The 19,400-nt window shown below is 37.8% G+C and overlaps 1 protein-coding gene across 1 annotated transcript in view; it reads right to left on the bottom strand.

Moving 5' to 3' along the window:
• The window catches only part of LOC145676838 (tyrosine decarboxylase-like), a 34,923-nt gene extending 18,444 nt beyond the window's left edge, over positions 1-16,479 (bottom strand). The window contains exons 1-2 of the mRNA XM_081747624.1: positions 16,318-16,479; positions 13,519-13,598 (exon numbers count right to left, since the gene is read on the bottom strand). Coding sequence (XP_081603750.1) covers positions 13,519-13,598; positions 16,318-16,396 — 159 coding nt within the window. The 5' untranslated portion in view covers positions 16,397-16,479. The remainder of the gene's footprint in view (positions 1-13,518; positions 13,599-16,317) is intronic.
• Positions 16,480-19,400: the final 2,921 nt, after the last annotated feature.

Genomic DNA, 19,400 nt, shown 5'->3' with positions numbered 1-19,400 from the left:
TTTCGTGTTATTAGCTAGTCTTTTTTCGGTCTTTTAAGACTAGTTTTCGCTTTCTAAATTGCTTCAAGATGACGAAAAATATGTGTACTCAATGCGTTGAGTCGAGTTTTGAGTTTGAGTATTCTACGTCCTTCCACATGACCAAGGGTATGAAGTAGAGGACCAACTATTAATGTGGGGCTAGATCCGACGCACTTGAGGATGCAAACCAACATGCAGGATTAATCCTCACAGTTGACTATTCCAAACCACATTTACAAGCCACTAAGAGAGCTGGATTGCAGAACGCTACCGAACCCTGAGCCTTCAGCAGGAATCGAACCAAGGACCGGGGGCACATTGGTTTAGTGGTAGAGTATTTACCTCTGGTGCGTGCGGTCCCTGGATCGATCACCGCCCAAATAAATTTATGGTGGGCAGCATGGTGTTTGTGGTTTTCTCGGTGTACCCCTGTCTCCTCCCTCTTTCTCATTCCACCAATTATTCCGTTATAACTGAAAGATTTCATTTTCATTTTTCGAACCGGGACCCATAATGCGCTCAGTCTCAGGCTAATGGTAAGTATGACGTAGAAAATTAAAAATAACAGTGTGGCTCGAGAAGGCTAATATAAGCGGGTAATGATCGCCTCAGAGTACCATATTAATATACATTTTAAATTTACGTTAGAATTATTGTATGCTTTAATAGAAATCAGATTACTAAGAAAATAAAGGTAAAATAGATTAAATAGAAGATATAAATCAAGTAAACAGGAAATATGTAGTTAATAAGGAAACGTTATCGGAAAACCAACTTCTTCCGTTGAACGAACTTCCTCTTCACGGAATTATGTTTATTAAATAAAAACTTTAAGTGATAGAATAGCAAAATAATTCTTCCTTAGAAGAATGAACTTGCGTTAATTCTAGTGTTTCCAATATGATCACAGAGAATTTCACTAGTTCGTCAACAAAACGACCAGAAGTCATCGTAATGACGAGCAATTTTCAACACTTACACGGTCGCGATTACAAGAAACTGCCTGATTTAGCGGAAAATGGGAACAAAGCTGGAAACACTGATCGTATCTCACTATACATGAATCAATGCTTTCTCTCCATGTTACACTTAATTCTGTCATTTTCAAACCGCAATGAGTTCTCAAATTTTTTTGGGGAAGTTCTTACAGTGACGCACTGAAGAAGGGAATAAGCCTTTTTGCTACAGACCATAGTTATCAATTTCTGCGATATTGAATCACTGGGGGTGCTTAAATTCATAGTTCAAAACCGGGGGTTCTACAGTATGGAATATCCAGGCTTAGCGGGGGAAGGATTTTCCACCGGAAAATTTGGAAATTAACTCTCTTGAAAATGCTGTTTTTAAGTATTTTAGAATGACATTGGAATTTCTTTTCTTTTATCTATTTTTTTTTTTGTGAAAAATATTTTTGAATGAGAGTATGGCGGGAAAACGAGAGAGGTTCTAGATTCTAATCCCCCTATCTTAATTCTAATTCCCATTTTGAAGGCTAACCTTTGGATTTACAGATTTTAATACGAAAGAAAGCTAATGGAGTTAGTTCAGGGTCTCTCAACTGGGGGGTCGCGAGATGGTTTCATGGGTGTCGCGAAGATAAGCAGAAGAGATAAATATAATTAGGATCTAATACCGGAACATATTTTTAAATATTATTTTGAGTTTTGTTCTGATACATATATTTTTATTTTTATACACACTGTTAAAACAGAAAAAAAAGTCTACTAAACATTTTCAACAAGTGCAGAGTTCTTTAAAAGTCAACTTAAATGAAAGAGGTACGATATGAAACTAATAAGAATTGCATATTGAAAAAACAGAAAAATACAAATGAAACAATACAATTAAAATACAATTAAAATTGAAAGCTAATGAGATACATCAGCGTGCTGTGATTTCATTAGTGCGTCAATGTCCGGTTCAATCTTCGTGATGCACATTATCAAGTCATTTAAAATACTCAATAACATATTTAACATCTATTCAAGTTTTTTTAAAACCAAAATTAGAAATCACTTTCTGTTTTATCATATGACCCAAAATCAAGGGAGATACGAAGTTTTAAAATTTTCAAACATCCTCTATTTTGAAACAATATGACGGATCCGATTCGACATTTATAATATAAATGAACTGACCAAATTTAGTTTTAATCCATTTACTTTTAGGGAAGTTACTGTATCCACTATATACAAGAAATGGATTCTCCGCAATAAATATATTCCAAATCCCACACAAGCTTATAACAAACCAGAAATTATAAGGGGGGGGGGGTCACTGATAAGAGAATATACCAAATGTTAAGGATCGGAAAGATCCTTAAGACCTTAGCAATTATTATAATAAAGAACTTCTATGAGACCGTCACAAAATCCCTTAAATTTTCCATTTACGTAATACTCTTTCCTAAGAGAGGGCGTAACCCTCTAAAAGGGTGCTAGTCATTATGACTAGCTATGAACGAACGAACGAACAAGAGGGTATGATAAAATGGGGTCGTGATAGGAAGTAGGTTGAGAAACAGTTAGTTTCTTAAGGTGGATCACCACTCGGAAGTCAGTACATATTTTAGCGCATTCCCTTAACAACTGCGCAATGAAACGTTACATACAGTGTATTATAAATATTGTACTATAAAATAGAGTTATGTTTCAGCTACAACACAAGACACTGATTCATTTGGTTGTGTCTTCTGATATCGAAGAAGATAACAAATAGAAGAAAATATTTGATTCGTTTTACAATAAGCACATAAGATGGCACTTGCTGTTAGATCTTACTAGAAGTGCTTAATTTAATGAAATGTTTATTTGAATGTGTAAACTGTAAAGTACTTTAAAAATAATGATCTTATTACGAAATAAATATATTGTTTGACCGTTTTTCGTGTTATGTCTCACACTTTGTTTAAATATTAACTTATATTTAAGGAAATAGATTTTGAGAAGAAACTTGCGCAGAACGCCATAATGCGTTGTTGCCAAATTTGAACGTTTCATTCCTGGATTCTAGCGTCGCAGTTCGAGAACCGGAGCTTAGCTGTGAATTGCGGTAAGGGTCGAAAACTAATTTCTCCTGTAAGTGTCCACTCAAAATACCATGATTACTTCCTTCATTATCTGGCATCAGTAAATACTCGACACTACCTGGTAACGCGGCACTATTCAAGCAGTGTTTAGCATAGCACCGAGAACACTTAGTGATCCACCAAAATTTAAGCGGACGTTGCTGTATAATGATAAAGTAAACAATGAATCAAATTAAAATGAAAGGTTTTGTCTTCAGTTCAAAGTTTAAAAAGTGTTTGCGGAATTTCTAATTTTCATCTCATTCATAAAGAAAGTGTTTAATCGAACAGTCGATCTTTTGTTGAAAATGTTAGCCACAATTTCGAAATCTTTCTTTCAGTTTAACGTCCCACGCTTATGTCCTTTAAGCTAAAGGAGACGATGATTAATGCAAGTGAATGATGATGATGATGATGATGATGATGATGATGAAAGAATTGGTAGAATGATATTGTGGGAGAAAACGAGAGTACTCAGAAAAAAAGGGTCTAGGTCAAAACGCCCACACAAATAGACAAAACACCCACACATAGCAACGGTCACAATCCCCACATAAATGGACAAAACTCCCACACAATCGGAGAAACCTCCCACACTTTGATATGATCATGGTTGCACGTCTTGTAAGTTTCACACGCTGAAAATAATGAAAAGAATTACAAGGGTATTTGTCCACTTATTACCTTCTTCACTTTGGATCATAAGCATTTTTAGGACTTTTCTAAATAATTTCAGCATGTGAAATTTACAAGACGTGCAACCAGGATCATTTCAAAGTGTGGGGGATTTGTCCGATTGTTTTTTTTTTTTTTTGCCCATTTATGTGGCGGTTGTGACAATTTCTGCGTGTGGAAGTTTTGTCCATTTATGTGGGGATTGTGACAGTCGCTATATGTAGGAGTTTTGTCCATTTGCGTGGGAGTTATGACCGTAGGGGGTTATGACCGCTTACCTATGTGGGAGTTTTGACCGTTTGTGCATTTGGGAAATTTGTCCATTTGTGTGGGAGTTATGACCGTTTGTGTGGGTATTTTAACATTTTTTGAGTGTGGGAGTTTTGGCTGTGGGAGTTTTGACCTGCTTCCCCCCCCCCCAAAAAAAAAACACGGACACAATGTTGTCCATCACAAACATACTTGTCTGGGGATAGAACCGGGGACCCCAGGCACCGGAAGTAAGAGCTCTATCACCAAGCTACATGTACCCCCTGTGAAATTTCTCGTGTTGGCAAAAGCGAAAATGTTTGAGAGCGATTTTCTCGAAAACCCAATCGAGATAAGATTTTTTTGCAATATCTTATACAGCTCAATTAACTGTCGCGAATATAATGAATTAATTTGACCCACCTTCGCAGTGAGCTGCGAATGATTCCTGTCCATTTTGAAGAGGTTATTGAAACGTTGCAAATAAAACAAGGTTGTCTGTGTCCGTATCGAAGATTGTCCGTAAAAGAAGGGAGTTATCTCCCATAACAATATACATTCTTCTCGCGTGACGAACAAGTTTGTCCGTATTATGGAAGTGGCCCCTATAAATAGGTGTCTGTCAAGAGACGTTCCATTATACGGGGTGTTCGAAAAAGATTGTACCCTTTTCTTTATATTTTCTAGGTGTCAATGTGTGAAGACAGGTGTCAGTGACAAGGATTGCTATTAGATATTCCAAGTTTTGATTGAAATCCCGACGTTTCCAAGACCACAATTTTTTCAAGATGGTGCCCACACAACAACAGAAGGAATTTTGTCCTGTGAAATACGTAAAGACAATGTTCGTTATCACAGTTCAGCGCTACTTCGGGCGACAGTTTGGGATCCATCTACTTGAAAAAAAAACTTCATTAAGCGTTGGCACACACAACTCATGGCGACAGGTTGTCTATTCAAAAGCAAAACTACTGGTTGCCTTTCGTATACAAAGGGGACAGTGGAAAGAGTTCGGCAAAAAATTCAACAGAGTCCCATGGAATCAGTTCGGAAAGCGGACTGTACAACAGTCTGGTTTGTTCTTCGTCAGCGTAACCACAACTTGAAGAGGACTCCTGAGATTTCATTTTTCAACAGGATGAAGCTCCACCCCACTTCCATAATAACATGAGAGAAAATATGAAAGAACATCTCCCACAGCTTTCGATAGGTCTCACTGGTTCTGTTGAGGAGGGGTTGTTGAGATGGCCGCCGAGATCTCCAGACAACACCATGAAACCTCTTTTTATGGGATTTTATCGAACACCACGTCTTTGTCCCAGCATTGCCTCGAGATCTGACGGAGCTGCGAAAGCGGTTCACAGAAGCCTTTGCTACCGTTGGAAGAAACGTGTATCTAGGTAAATTCGAGCATGGAAGGAAATGGACTATCGACTAGGTCAGTAATTCTGAACCGATATATCGCTACACACTGGTGTGTTACGCAGTCCCTTAAGGCGTGTCTCGAAATTTTAGAATTTAAAAATGATGAAGAATTTAATAATACTTAGTTAAAATCGAGAAAGACTGTACCAGTCAACACTTCCAGCGCTATTCACGATGTTACCAAAATGTGCCACAATTTTTACGGAACAAATTTGTCACATTAAAATTTAAAAAAAAAGTTCGTATGAACCTGTGGTCAAAAGTGGGTAGTTTCGGAGTTATAGGATGCCGAAAACGTGAAACAAGTGAACTTTGAAAGTTCATAAGCTCCACTACTATGGGAGCTATTGTAGTCGGGTCAAGACATCACTGAGGAATTGATACGTGAACTATCCAAATATCCATGTTTAAGAATGTTCCAGTATTTGCACACCAATTTTTAGAGAGGTAGGTGGAGAGTTATCAAGTACTCCCAAACAGCCTCTCTAAAAATGATTGTGCAAGTACCGGAGGTTCTGAAAGGTGGAAAAAATGAAATGAAATCTTTCAGTTTTACGTCCGATGTTTATGACGGTTAGGCTAAAGGAGACGGTGATGATGAGTGAAATAGTGGAATGAAGAAAGTGGGAGGAAACGGGAGAACCCAGAGAAAACCCACGCACACGGTGTTTGTCCACCACAAAGTTCACTTGGCGGGGGCTGGGATCGAACCCGGGACCCCAAGCACCAGAGGTGAACGCATTACCACTGAGCAACCGCGGCCCCTGAAAGGTGGATATATTGATAGTTCAGATACTAGTTCTTCAGTAATCTCTTGACCCGACTATGATCGGTCCTATAGTAGTGGAACGATCGACCTTTAAATTTAAAGTCCATTTTTTTTCACGTTTTCGGTACCCTATAACTACGAAGCTTTGTATTTCCGACCACAGGGTTCATATGATTTTTTTTCTTATTTTAATGCGAGAAATCTATTCCCCAAACATTATGACAAATTTTTGTACCACCCTGTAGAGAGTCATAAAAAACTAATTAGTTTCACTATTATAATAAATATTATTATTATTATTATTGTTATTGTTATTATTATTATTATTATTTATAATAAAAATATCAAACAACTGGATCGCGATGCCCTTGACGTTTAATGAAGTGTGTTGTTAGTGAAAAAAGGTTGAGAACCACTGGAGTAGATATCTGCTGTCTCAGAAAGAGCGTCCATATTGAATCTATGTATGCTAGGTTAAAAAAAAAAACTTTGAAATATTACCTTGCCTCTGATATATCACATCAGGAGGACCCAGGATATTTTTTTGAAAAAGGAACCTAGGGATGCGCACGAGACAAGATTTGTGGCTGTCTCGTCTCGAAAATGTGCTGTAAAAGTGATGTCTCGACTCGAAAAATGTATATTTCTCTATTGGAAGAGCCGTGCCTCGACTCGAATTTTGTCAGGAAAATCCTGTCTCGACTCGTCTCGTGCGCATCCCCAAAAGGGAACATTATTTTTTGGACACCCGTTATTATAATCTCCATTGCCGTCCATCAGGTCACGTAACTTTAGAAGGCGAATCCTTATACTTAGCATAAGTAGCCCGTATCACATATTGAATATTTTTTCCACGTTTAGAAATGTCCAAATCACTTTGTAAGTTATTTAATTACTTTTTTTTTTTTTTTTGCTGCGCCACTTATTGTACACAAAAGAGATATATACCTTTTGTTTGACAGTGTTAACTCTATTCTTTCAATGTAACAGAAACAGACAACTTGCAGCAGAAACCGTAATGCGGAAATACGTAGACATAACGGGGTCTCTAGATGCAAATGTGGGCTGCTTTCTCAATTTGAACATACGTTTGCATTTATTTATTTTTTTCAATTCAATAGAAAGCTTTTAATGTTTTCTTTATTTCTTATTACTATTTTTTTTTATTTAACTTTGTTAAGCAAAGTACAGTTTACTTTGAGGGTTTTCCTAACTTCACCTAGCATTTCAACTGAAATACTTTTAAGTTGTTGCTTTTTTTTTTAATTATGAGGGAAGGCGGGAATTTTTTTTTTAAACTCAGATAAAATATTAGTTTCACCTTGTGAAAAGTAGATAAATTCTTGTAAATGCAAATTTCAAACATTTTCCATTATTATTATTATTATTATTATTATTATTATTATTATTATTATTATTATTATTATTATTATTATTATTATTATTATTATTATTATTATCCCATGACCTAGAACACCAGATTGTGATTGAGGTGATTCGTAGCTACATGGTTAGCGCACGCGTTTTTAGCGCGCAAGACTCTGGTTTGATTCCCGGTGGAAGTTGATGTGGCTCGTTCGTTACTGAAAGGAATGATAAACGCCATTCTCACTTATAACCAAAAACAAACAAACAAACAAACCACTTAGCGTAACGGCCCGATTTGTAGGCCTGAGCCGCTCCACGCCATCTGTTAGCGATTGATGGAACTACCTCCATCGCGTGGTTAGCGTGTGGTCAACGCGCCGCGTCGCCCGATCGCCAACCGGCGTAACTGGAGCTCTCTAGACTTAGTGGCCGTCACGTCTTTTATTCACGTGATTCCCCAGTTTCCCTCACGACGCTGGGTGGACGCCAAAAATTGGGGAAGCCACCGGCCGGGAATCCAACCCAGGACAATGTGGACCTGATTCCAACGCTCCAAGCAGTACACTACGGTGTCTCCATTTCCCACCTACAACCAGACTGTGAAGCTCGGTAAATAAGCGAGCATTTTATGTTTGGTTTTAGGCGTTTCATAGACTAGTTCCAATTTTTAAAAAAATTTATTTCATTTTCAAATATTTCAGAAATCGTTGATAGGTTAAGATTTCGCAAAATAAGTATCTATTTCTATCAAAATTAGATTTATTTTTCGATCTTATGTAGTTTGTTTTTTAAAAATAAAAATTGTTATTTAGTTTGTGTATATATTCCTTGTTACTTATGCTAATAATAAACTGCAAACTCTCAGTCTGTGTTTCAGGAAAATCTTAAGAACAAGCAGTAATGCTTATAATTATGTCTTTACTTGTGATATCACTTGCCTGCCCAACGCTAATAGATGTTTTTACGTGTGCTATCGCTTGCCTGCCTGATGATAATAGATGTGTCCACCTGTGCTGTTGCTTGCCTGCCTGATACTAATAGATGTGTCTACCTGTGCTGTCGCTTGCCTGCCTGATGCTAATAGATGTGTCTACCTGTGCTGTCGCTTGTCTGCTTGATGCTAATAGATTTGTCCATAGGCGCCGACTTTGGGGGGGCAGGGCACATTTGCCCCCCAATATTTAAAGGTGGGGTCCTCGCCCCCCAATATAATCCAGTTGAGGAAGAATTACCAAAGAGGAGCAAGAATTTCTGTCGTAAATTACGTCGTGCCTTTAATTCAATATTAGGAACAGCCTTCTTATTCGATAAAAAGCACCGTTTTCAAATCGGCGCTTAACCTTTTTAGGATTTCCACTTTTTGAGGTAAATTTTAGACTTTCACTCAAACAGCTACTGCTTCCTTACAATTTATCGTAGGATCATGGTTCATACCTCGTTTTTCTCAGAACAGATCATCCTTTCCAACGGTACCACTCTCTTGTCCGTATTATACACCAAAAATAAGAAAATTGAAAAAACATGAGCTTTTTCGAAAAAAAAATCGAAATTTTGGTGCCCCTCTGGCACGGGCCTGGGTTCACGTAGGGATCTGAATCTTAAAAAAAAATCTTGCGCAAAATTTCGTTCTTGTATCTTGAAAACTGAGGTCGGGAGAAATTTTTGAAAGTCTGAAGGTCACCCATCTTTTCATATATGTATATAAATAGAGGAAGTTCGGGTATTATGGAATAGTCGGATAATATGGAATACCTCATTAGCTCGCCTGTGATGTGTTGCTTCCAAGCAGAGAGGAAAGAAACTACTACCTCACGTCCCCATGATGCTCTACAGTCAGTCTCCATGTGATTGTGACATTCGTTGTGTTGGTAGACGTGAAAATCTGATTTCTTATTCAGGAATACTTTTACAGGTAAGTGGTTTACAACCTGTATTTTCCTATTTAAATGTAATAGAACAACAATTCTTTATTTACTATGACGTTGGATATACAGAGTGGTAATTTGATAAGCGCCAGTATCCTATACGCCTTCGAATGCGTTTAACAGCTCTTTCATTTCCAAGCTGGCGTGGAGGGCAAAATTGAATACCCGCAAGAAAAGCATGGTATTTCGATTACAAAAATATCTATCGGTATTGGGCAATTAAACATACATTTATGATAACAACAATGCTAAGTGTATTTTTTATTACAGCAAATTGTCTGATGATACAAGGAGTGAGCTTGGATCCAGCGTTCATCATGTTTAATGTGAGCACACAATGACTGTGCCGATTCTGAAGCAGAGTATTATATTTATGACTTTTGCAAGTAATCACAATCAGTAATGGCTTGGCATTCAGAATTTTCATATATTCTCACTATATTCATTGTATGTTCAACAGAAAACTTTTTTTCTTTTCTATATAGCATTTGTATTCCATATTACCCGACTATTTCATATTACTCTCCAAAGTTGTTTCTTTACAAATTATGAATTTTAACACACCCCTGTAACGAAACTTCTTTATCAAGATATACATAAATAAAGCCAAATATGTAAGGTGTATACTTGTTTTCCTTTTTGTTTCAATGTGCAATTATTAACTGAGTTACAAGCGAAACAAAAATGGTATTCCATAATATCCTAACTTCCTCTACATATGTATAAAATATTTTTTAAAAAATGTACTGCGTCATTCCTATTTAGCCTAGAGTCATGGTTCAAACGCCATTTTCTTCAGTATAATAAGCCCTTTCTAACGGTATCACTCACATGTCCGTATCATACACCTAAACCAGATAATTAGGGAAAAACTCGGAAGTATTTTTGCAAAACCAACCAAAATATTTTGCCCCTCTGGCCTAGGTGTGGGTTGACGTAGGGATCTGATTTTTTTTTTTCTAAAAATACATTGTTATGTACACAATACGTATGCAAAACTCCAATCTTGCATCTTAAATACAAAGAGCAAAAAAATTGTTGAAAGTCTGAATTTAGGCTCTCTCTTTATACACACACATACGTATATACTTATTATGAAAATTTACTGCGTCATTAATATTTAGGCTAGAGTCGTGGCTTAAACGTTGTTTTCTTTGGTATAACAAGCCCTTTCCAACGGTGCCACACACATGTACGTATCGTATTCCTGAATCAGAAAAATCGGGAAAACTGGATTTTTTTCTGAAAAAATCAGCCCCTCGGAACATTTGCGGCCCTCGTGCCCGAACTCGGCTTCACGTAGAGATCTCAGAAAAATTTGAGAAATATCTAAAGGTACATACAATTCCAATCTGGTATCGTGAAAACTACAGGCGTGAAAATTTTTTGAAATTTGCCTTAAGAAAAAGTGAAAAGTCACGCCCTTCTGCACCCACTTGGCGCAGCCAAGTTGACCATTCGGTTCCAAAACGCATCTGGGGTGTTCTTTGGTCCATTCTTGACTTGACTAATAAAAAAACGACTTAACAACCTGTTATAGAACCTAAATAAGAGGTCAAAGACAATAGTACGCCATGGTAACAAAAGTTACCAAAAATCCTAAAAGGGTTAATAGGGCACTGAAGCTTCAACCAACACTATAGTAACACTGATATGAGAAGTGAAGATCAATGTGGTGCAGTGAAGTTCCCAGAATTTGAACTTGAATTTGTTTTAATGCGTTTACACAAATTTTACTTAGGTCATGAATTTAGCAGCGAAGCGGATGCAGGAGACCGAGATCTGGAGGGATGGGGGCCTTTATCCAGCAGTTGATAGAAAACGGCTGAATATGACTATATATTTATTCATTGCTTTGGCCCCCCCAATATTTTCTTCAAGTCGGCGCCTATGGATTTGTCTACCTGTGCTATCGCTTGCCTGCCTGATGCTAATAGATGTTTCTACGTGTGCTGTCACTTGCCTGCCTGATGCTAATAGATGTGTCTACCTGTGCTGTCGCTTGCCTGCCTGATGCTAATAGATGTGTCTACCTGTGAGGTCGCTTGCCTGCCTGATGCTAAAAGATGTGTCTACCTGTGCTGTCGCTTGCCTGCCTGATGCTAATAGATGTGTCTACCTGTGCTGTCGCTTGCCTGCCTTATGCTAATAGATGTGTCTACCTGTGCTGTCGCTTGCCTGCCTGATGCTAATAGATGTGTCTACCTGTGATGTCGCTTGCCTGCCTGATGCTAATAGATGTGTCTCCCTGTGCTGTTACTTGCCTGCCTGATGCTAATAGATGTGTCTACCTGTGCTGTCGCTTGCCTGCCTAATGCTAATAGATGTGTCTCCCTGTGCTGTTACTTGCCTGCCTGATGCTAATAGATGTGTCTACCTGTGCTGTCGCTTGCCTGCCTGATGCTAATAGATGTGTCTACCTGTGCTGTCGCTTGCCTGCCTGATGCTAATAGATGTGTCTACCTGTGAGGTCGCTTGCCTGCCTGATGCTAATAGATGTGTCTACCTGTGCTGTCGCTTGCCTGCCTGATGCTAATAGATGTGTCTACCTGTGCTGTCGCTTGCCTGCCTGATGCTAATAGATGTGTCTACCTGTGCTGTCGCTTGCCTGCCTGATGCTAATAGATGTGTCTACCTGTGATGTCGCTTGCCTGCCTGATGCTAATAGATGTGTCTCCCTGTGCTGTTACTTGCCTGCCTGATGCTAATAGATGTGTCTACCTGTGCTGTCGCTTGCCTGCCTGATGCTAATAGATGTGTCTCCCTGTGCTGTTACTTGCCTGCCTGATGCTAATAGATGTGTCTACCTGTGCTGTCGCTTGCCTGCCTGATGCTAATAGATGTGTCTACCTGTGCTGTCGCTTGCCTGCCCGATGCTAATAGTTGTGTCTACCTGAGCTGTTGCTTGCCTGCCTGATGCTAATAGATGTATCTACCTGTGCTGTTGCTTGGCTGCCTGATGCTAATAGATGTGTCTACCTGTGCTATCACTTACCTGCCTTACGCTAATATATAACTCTACTTGTGCTATCGCTTGCCTGCCTAACGCTAATAGATATCGCAATAGGAAACTTATGTAGTGATAGAAATTTTCAAAATATGTCGTTAGTCATTAATAATAATTCACCGTTCTTTATTTTGCTGAAAGAAATTGTGATTCATGTGCAGTATACGTATCAAATTACACTGTCGACAAATAGATGATATATATATATATATATATATATATATATATATATATATATATATATATAATCTATTTGTCGACAGTGTATATATATATATATATATATATATATATATATATATATATATATATATATATATATATATATATATATATATATATATATAATGTATCTTTACCTAACGGTGACACATATTAGCCTTTATGTAAATTCTACATGTAGATAAATATATGACGGGACGTCATTTTGTGATACTTTGTCGAATCCATACCAAGTTCTGGGAGAACATAAGAATTTATCAAAAGATGAAAAGATGACTAATAACTGAGATTTGATGTGACTTTATCCACATGTCAAATAACTTCATTAATCTTTATATTCCTTCAATAGACTCAGTGCAGATGACATAATCTCACATATCATTTCAGACGTCTGTATTCAGACATCGATGACATCATCCTTCTTAAACTATTTAATTCAATTACTACTTGGAATCAGTTTAGCACAACGATACATTACTTGCCAGATGATGGTCTGTATAATTCATCACATGCTCTGTCTAACACTGAAGGAACAATTTTGAAGTTAAGATAGGTGGTTACTCATAGATATTAATGCAGGGATACCGTCAACTCCGAATTTTATTCCCTAGTCTAACCAAAATGATGTTATACTATGTAAAAGAAATTAATTTGTTAGTACTCTAAACATAGGTCGAGGCTAATTAGTTTAAACAGTATATCCTCAACTAACAAGGCATTTCTTTCCCCTAAATATGAGCCGTACTCTTATCCTGCAGTTTCTTGAGTAATATAAAACAGATGGTCTTACCTGTTCGTTAATGTTAATCTCATTCTTGTAAGATTCCAATAGTTCGGTGGAGAAGTCTGTTATTACTTCCCATGCATGCTCTGTGAATAAAATTAATTATAAAATAAGAGTACATAGATACAACCATGTTATTTTACACTTATAGGGTCTATCATTAAAAGATTAATTTACAAAATACGGCATTACTGTTATATCGCAGAACCACACGAAAGTCGAAAAAAGGTAATATTATATAGTTTCTCCCCCAAAATACTAGGTTGTGACCCTGGCTCAGCTCGTACTGATTATTGTTGGAAATATAGTGTGGACGTATGGCATAAAAACTAGTGCATAAAACACGAATCAACTTGTGCTAGGCGGCCACTAAAAGCACGAATAATATCTAACCGCTTCAGGGCAGGACTGTAGCAGATAGCCAAGGAATGCGTCCGTAGGTAACAGGCGCGTAAGCGGCTGTGGGTATACGCATAAACGAGGATAATTAAAAAATACTGTATATTTCGTAAAATTCATGGCTTATGTGTTGCACAGCTTATGGGCCTTAAATGGCATCCAAAAAGTACCAAACTATGTTAAATTAGGTTAGATTCGATTAGGTTTGGTAAGATGTTCCTCTTCTTTTCTGTACTTTCAATTCGTTTCCACACTTACGATAAACTGTTTACCTATTTAGTAAACCATTCCTTTCATACAACTGACACTCCTTATTTTTGTATAACTTGATAAAATTCAAACACGATAGCGGTATGTCATAATCTTGTCATTTACACACCGTTTACACACTGCCTTACCCATAAATCATAAGAAGTGTACCTTTCCGCCAAATAGTCCCTTCCATCTCCATATATAATGCCGCTTACAGCTTCAAAAACAACTAGCAACAAGTATTTTCTCAACTTCAACTATTCGTCTTACCTGACTTTTACTCACTCTTTCTCACAAACCAAAATAAATTTTCCAAGTGAGCTGGTAAATTTTGACATGGTATGGTAAATTTTCTAAAATTGGTCCGGCGATACAGCAATTAACCCAAAAAATACTTTTAAAAAAAACTGGTATTCTTGAGGGATGTGCAGATTTTTATTTTACTACGTTGGAGTCTTTGCATATTGGAACCACGGTGCGAAATCTTTGGAGGGAAGGAGGAAGAGGAAGAGGAAGAATTTCGCTCCTACTGTACTTATTATTTATGGAAGAAAATCCTTCTCATTAAAATATTACTGGAAGGTTGTAACGAAACGTTTGCGTGCCCCGTTTAAACTGTCCAACAAGTTCGTTTTAATCGTTCGAAATCACACGCTCTCCTATATATAGACCTTCCCAGAAAACTATATTAACAAGGATGTTATAAAATAGAGGATCTGCCCATATGTATCTTCATCCTATTAAATCAATGAAGCCAAAAAACAACCGAGCATCGCCAAGTCTGATTGGCTACTCTCATTTCTTGCATCGTCTGATTGGCTACTTTCGTTTCCGCCATGATTGTTGGTTCCAAACATTGCGATCCTATTGGGCGGAGTGGGCAGAGTAGGGGTGGCGAAAATGTGACGTATGGCTTCAAGATTTTGTTGTAAGGGCAGATCCTCTATTTTACAAGATCTTTGTATATTAATTTAAATATATTTCCAAAGATTATTTATAGCAGTGGCGTAAATAAGCGAGAACTTTATGTTTGTCTTATGTATGTAACTGTCGTACACAAGTAACTTTGACAGAATAGGAGCCATTTTAAAAAAAAATCATCGTTTCTGGATGAAGGGGATTGATTGACTAACAATTTGCTCAACGATTTCTGTAGATATGAGTGAATCCACTGTTTCTGGATGTGAGAAAACAACTTGGCTAAGTCTTCATGTGGTGAAAAGTTATTTACGAGCAATTTAAAGAGCACTTGCGATCATAAAATTAGTGAAATCAAACTTCCGTTGACAAATATTTGAAACAATAAAAATGTTATACATAGCAGTCATATATTTTCCATAAACTTTACACTTCCCGTGCGAGGAACGGGAATTCTGCTAGAAATTAAATCTTGCTTAGTTAGACTAATCGTTAAAAAGAAACATTTGAAACTGTATGGATACTTTGGACACTATCATCATTCATAGTACAAGTAACATGAAAAAACAAAGTGATTATCTTAGGTTATCGTAATGTTCCACTAATTTTAGGTTACAGTGATTGCTACGACTTGTGAAGACTGGTCTCTACACCAATGTTAGAACTGCTTTGTCTTACGCATGATGCTTCGGAAGAATTCGGAACGATTCGTGGAGCTGCCTCCGAACGAACACTTGAGAAAACGTGAAACAACAGAAGTACACTAACTAACAGTGTTGCCAAACTTAGAAAACATGGCGAACGAGCGACAAAAAGTAGCATTTAAAGAAATATAATACGAAAACTAAGAATAATTCTTAAGTAAAAGGTAACAATAATACGTATTAGCGTCAATATGAAACAACGAGAACAACTATAACAATAAAAATAAAAAACGAAACTTAGGACAATCTGGCAACACTGTACCCTCACATGTTCTCCGTAAAGCGCAAGAGACTGACAAAACTTCAACCGGAATATACCCTCGCTTTCTATTGGATGTTAAAAAAAAATGGTAGATCTAGGTCAAGCTTCACGACTTCGTGCGATCACTATAGTTGTAAATAGCATTGGTGCCTTGCTGGATTGAATATTCATTACTAAAAATGTTTATTTTTTAAAAAAAAAAACAACATAATTTTATTGTTATTAACTTAAACTCAAAACCACCATTAGAAAAGAGAAACTGAACTTTACCAACGTCTGCGTCGGTGGCATCCTGAGCGACCACACAAAACCTGATGACGTATTTCTCGTTGACTGATGCGGGAACCATGTGTAGTTTCCCAGATGCATTTATCGACGTCAGCAGCTTCTGATTTAGGTAGTTCGAACCTTTCAGGCGAAAACACACAAGGCCTAGCTGCAAACAGAGTGTTAATTCATTAAAAATGAATATAAGAATAATTAGTAGGCAATTATTGTTATAGTAGGCACATATTCTTACATATTCTTCTAGATTACTCAGCTAATTGATTAGTATAACTTTTTCGTCTCAAAGATTGTAATGATGTCATTTCAGATTTTGCCGGGAGAGGGAGAAAGGGGGCCAAGATCAAGCCGGTAGCCAGCCCCAAAATGTGGGGGGGGGGCGGTAGAAGTTAGGGGGACCCGACCCAACCATATTATAGTTTATTTGCAAGCGTACAGCGAACATTTTTGGGGGGCAGTGAAAATTTAGGGGGGCCCCGGCCCATCCTAGCCCCCCGTGGATACGGTCCTGGCCAAGATTGTCCATCAACATAAGAGTTTCACGTTGTATATTAGTATAGAAGGTATTTTTTAAAAAATGTGATTCTCAAGCTTAAGGAGAGCAATTGCCCCCTGCCTTCCCCAAATGACGTTTCTGGGAAGACGCGAGTTAAATCCCCGGTAGGAGAACATGCGGTTACATATAATAAGGTCCAAATGCATTCGAAAAGGTTAAAAAGTAGGTATTGCTTTAGTGAAGACATACAACTTAGCAAGTTAATACCTAATACAGAACAGCTCTGATTTGTCTTTTAATAGAGGCACATAAGAGCGTCATGAATGGTTTGTATACATTATTCGGGGTAAGCTCTAAACTGCGATAAACAAAGCCACGCGAAATTAAATCTCGCTGATTTGCTGTTGTCCTACCGACGCTTGTACTCCTCCGCAAAATAGTTCATGTGATTGGATTATTACTTTTACTATGAAGCTTCATATAAAACTGCTACATTATTATAAATGACAAAAATATAATACGGATTATCTAATAATACTGCAATCGAGTGTGGCTAATGAAACAATAGAAATAAATACTAAGATGCGCAGTAATTATGGCGCCAACTCAACTGTGGACGGGTGTTCTGCTTTTAAAGTCTGAAAGATGACTGGCATGAATCCCGGTTCCGCGAGTGTTGTGGTGAAACACCAACAAGGTAAACCTTTACTCACTAAGCAACAATTGTTTACGAGCGAAATTCAAATAAATATATTTTTTAATCTTTAGAGTTTCTTTTCTTTCTTTTCTGCTGCTGCTGTAAGTATCTGGACAACACGAGACAGTATTGTCAAAATGCACGTATATAATTTGCTCCTCCCCGTGGGGAGTGGGAGTGATACATCGCTAGCCAATCGTATTTGTGACAAGCGGAAGGATATAAATATTTTGTTTATCGGAGTTTAGAGCTTACGCTGAACAATGTATAGAGAATATTGTACCATCCACCATGCAGTGTAGTACTCACTTCCATCAGTGAGTATATATCTGCTCTGAAGTATGAGCTCTAGAACTGACCACAGGTGTTAAACAATATTGAGATCTGGCGACTGGACGGTCATAGTTCTTCAGAATGGGTTATAGTTCTTCCCCGATTTTCATGTAAACACGTCTCTCAACAGCTTCAGTAGTATGAATTGTAGAAGGAAAACAAGTCTACATTTTGGTCATTTTGAACATTTTTAATCTTTAAAATGTCTGTCTGAAACTCCTTTCAAATGACGTAAAAGAAAAAGAGTGTTAACTTTTCCATGTCTATACTATTTTTTCTTGGACTTGATTCCTTTGTGCTCTAAATGGTCGAATTGATGCATTGCAATCTTGGAAAATTGCATTATCAGCCAAAAACATCTGGACCTTACCGTGTACAGCTCACAGATGACGAGAAGAACCCTAGCAGAAGTAGTGTGACGTAGGTATGGGCTCGCCCACTTTTCGCACGGGGGTTTCAAATGACACCACGGAATAGCACTTATATAACTTTACCCGGAGTAGCAGACGACATCTAAGTATAGATCACGCCTCAAAAACCGAAAATGGACTTGACCGTGTCGTTGACCTTTCCCCGCTACCCCTGTTTTAGGGTTCTTCTTGTCATCTGTGAGCTGTATATGGTCGCCTAAAATTTTAATATAATCATTATGGACAATGGGTAATGTAAAGTTAATCACAGGATTTATGGAACACTAGAGAGTGTGGTCCACATCGTTATGGAGTTACCCTTATGTTCCACGGTAGAGGGGAGACAGTTCGGAACATAAGCTGCTATATCATTATGAGAGGCTCGGCGGAAGAAACTGGTAAGCACCATTTCCGGTGAAATTGAGTTATTACGTGGAATGGGTTGGGGTCGAACCACAGAACAGTATGTTGGTAGTTTAAATTCGAAATTGTACTTGAAAATGACAGGGTAAGCTAGATTTGGTTATTTGTTATCGCATTGTATAGCACAGAAAAGTTGAACATTATTTTCCAGTTTTTTACAAAATTAAAAAATGCCGCTTACTATTGTGTTCACCCGTGCCGCTCATATATAATGAAATTGAAATGAATTTTTTTAGTTTTACGTCCCACGATTATGCCGGTTAGGCTAAAGGAGGCGGTGATGATGAGTAATGAATGAAATGGTGGAATGAAGAAAGTGGGAGGAAACGGGAGAACCCCGAGAAAACCCACGCACACGGTGTTTGTCTACCACAAAGTTCACTTGGCGGGAGCAGGGTTTGAACCCGAGACCCCTAGCACCAGAGGTGAACCCTCTATCACTGAGCCACCGCGGCCCCCGCCGGTCATATATAAAAACGAATTATTGTTGCAGAAAAGCTGAAAGGGAACTTGAATTATATTACACGTTTCCAATACGGTAATTCACTTTGCGTATTCTTGACATCATTTTCTTCGGTAAATCGTTGTTAGCGGTGACCAACGATTGGATATCGTAACTTGACTGTAGATCTTAGGTTATACAACTCGCGTTGACAGTAGGGCATGCACTAGAAACAAGTGTAGAAAGCATTATGATAGATTCAAACGA

Source organism: Thermobia domestica, unplaced genomic scaffold (assembly GCF_964235325.1).
Source record: "Thermobia domestica unplaced genomic scaffold, izTheDome1.hap1.1 HAP1_SCAFFOLD_417, whole genome shotgun sequence".
Lineage (NCBI taxonomy): Eukaryota > Metazoa > Arthropoda > Insecta > Zygentoma > Lepismatidae > Thermobia > Thermobia domestica.
The sequence above is the reverse complement of the archived record's forward strand: the minus strand, read 5'-3'. Positions and strand labels throughout refer to the sequence as shown.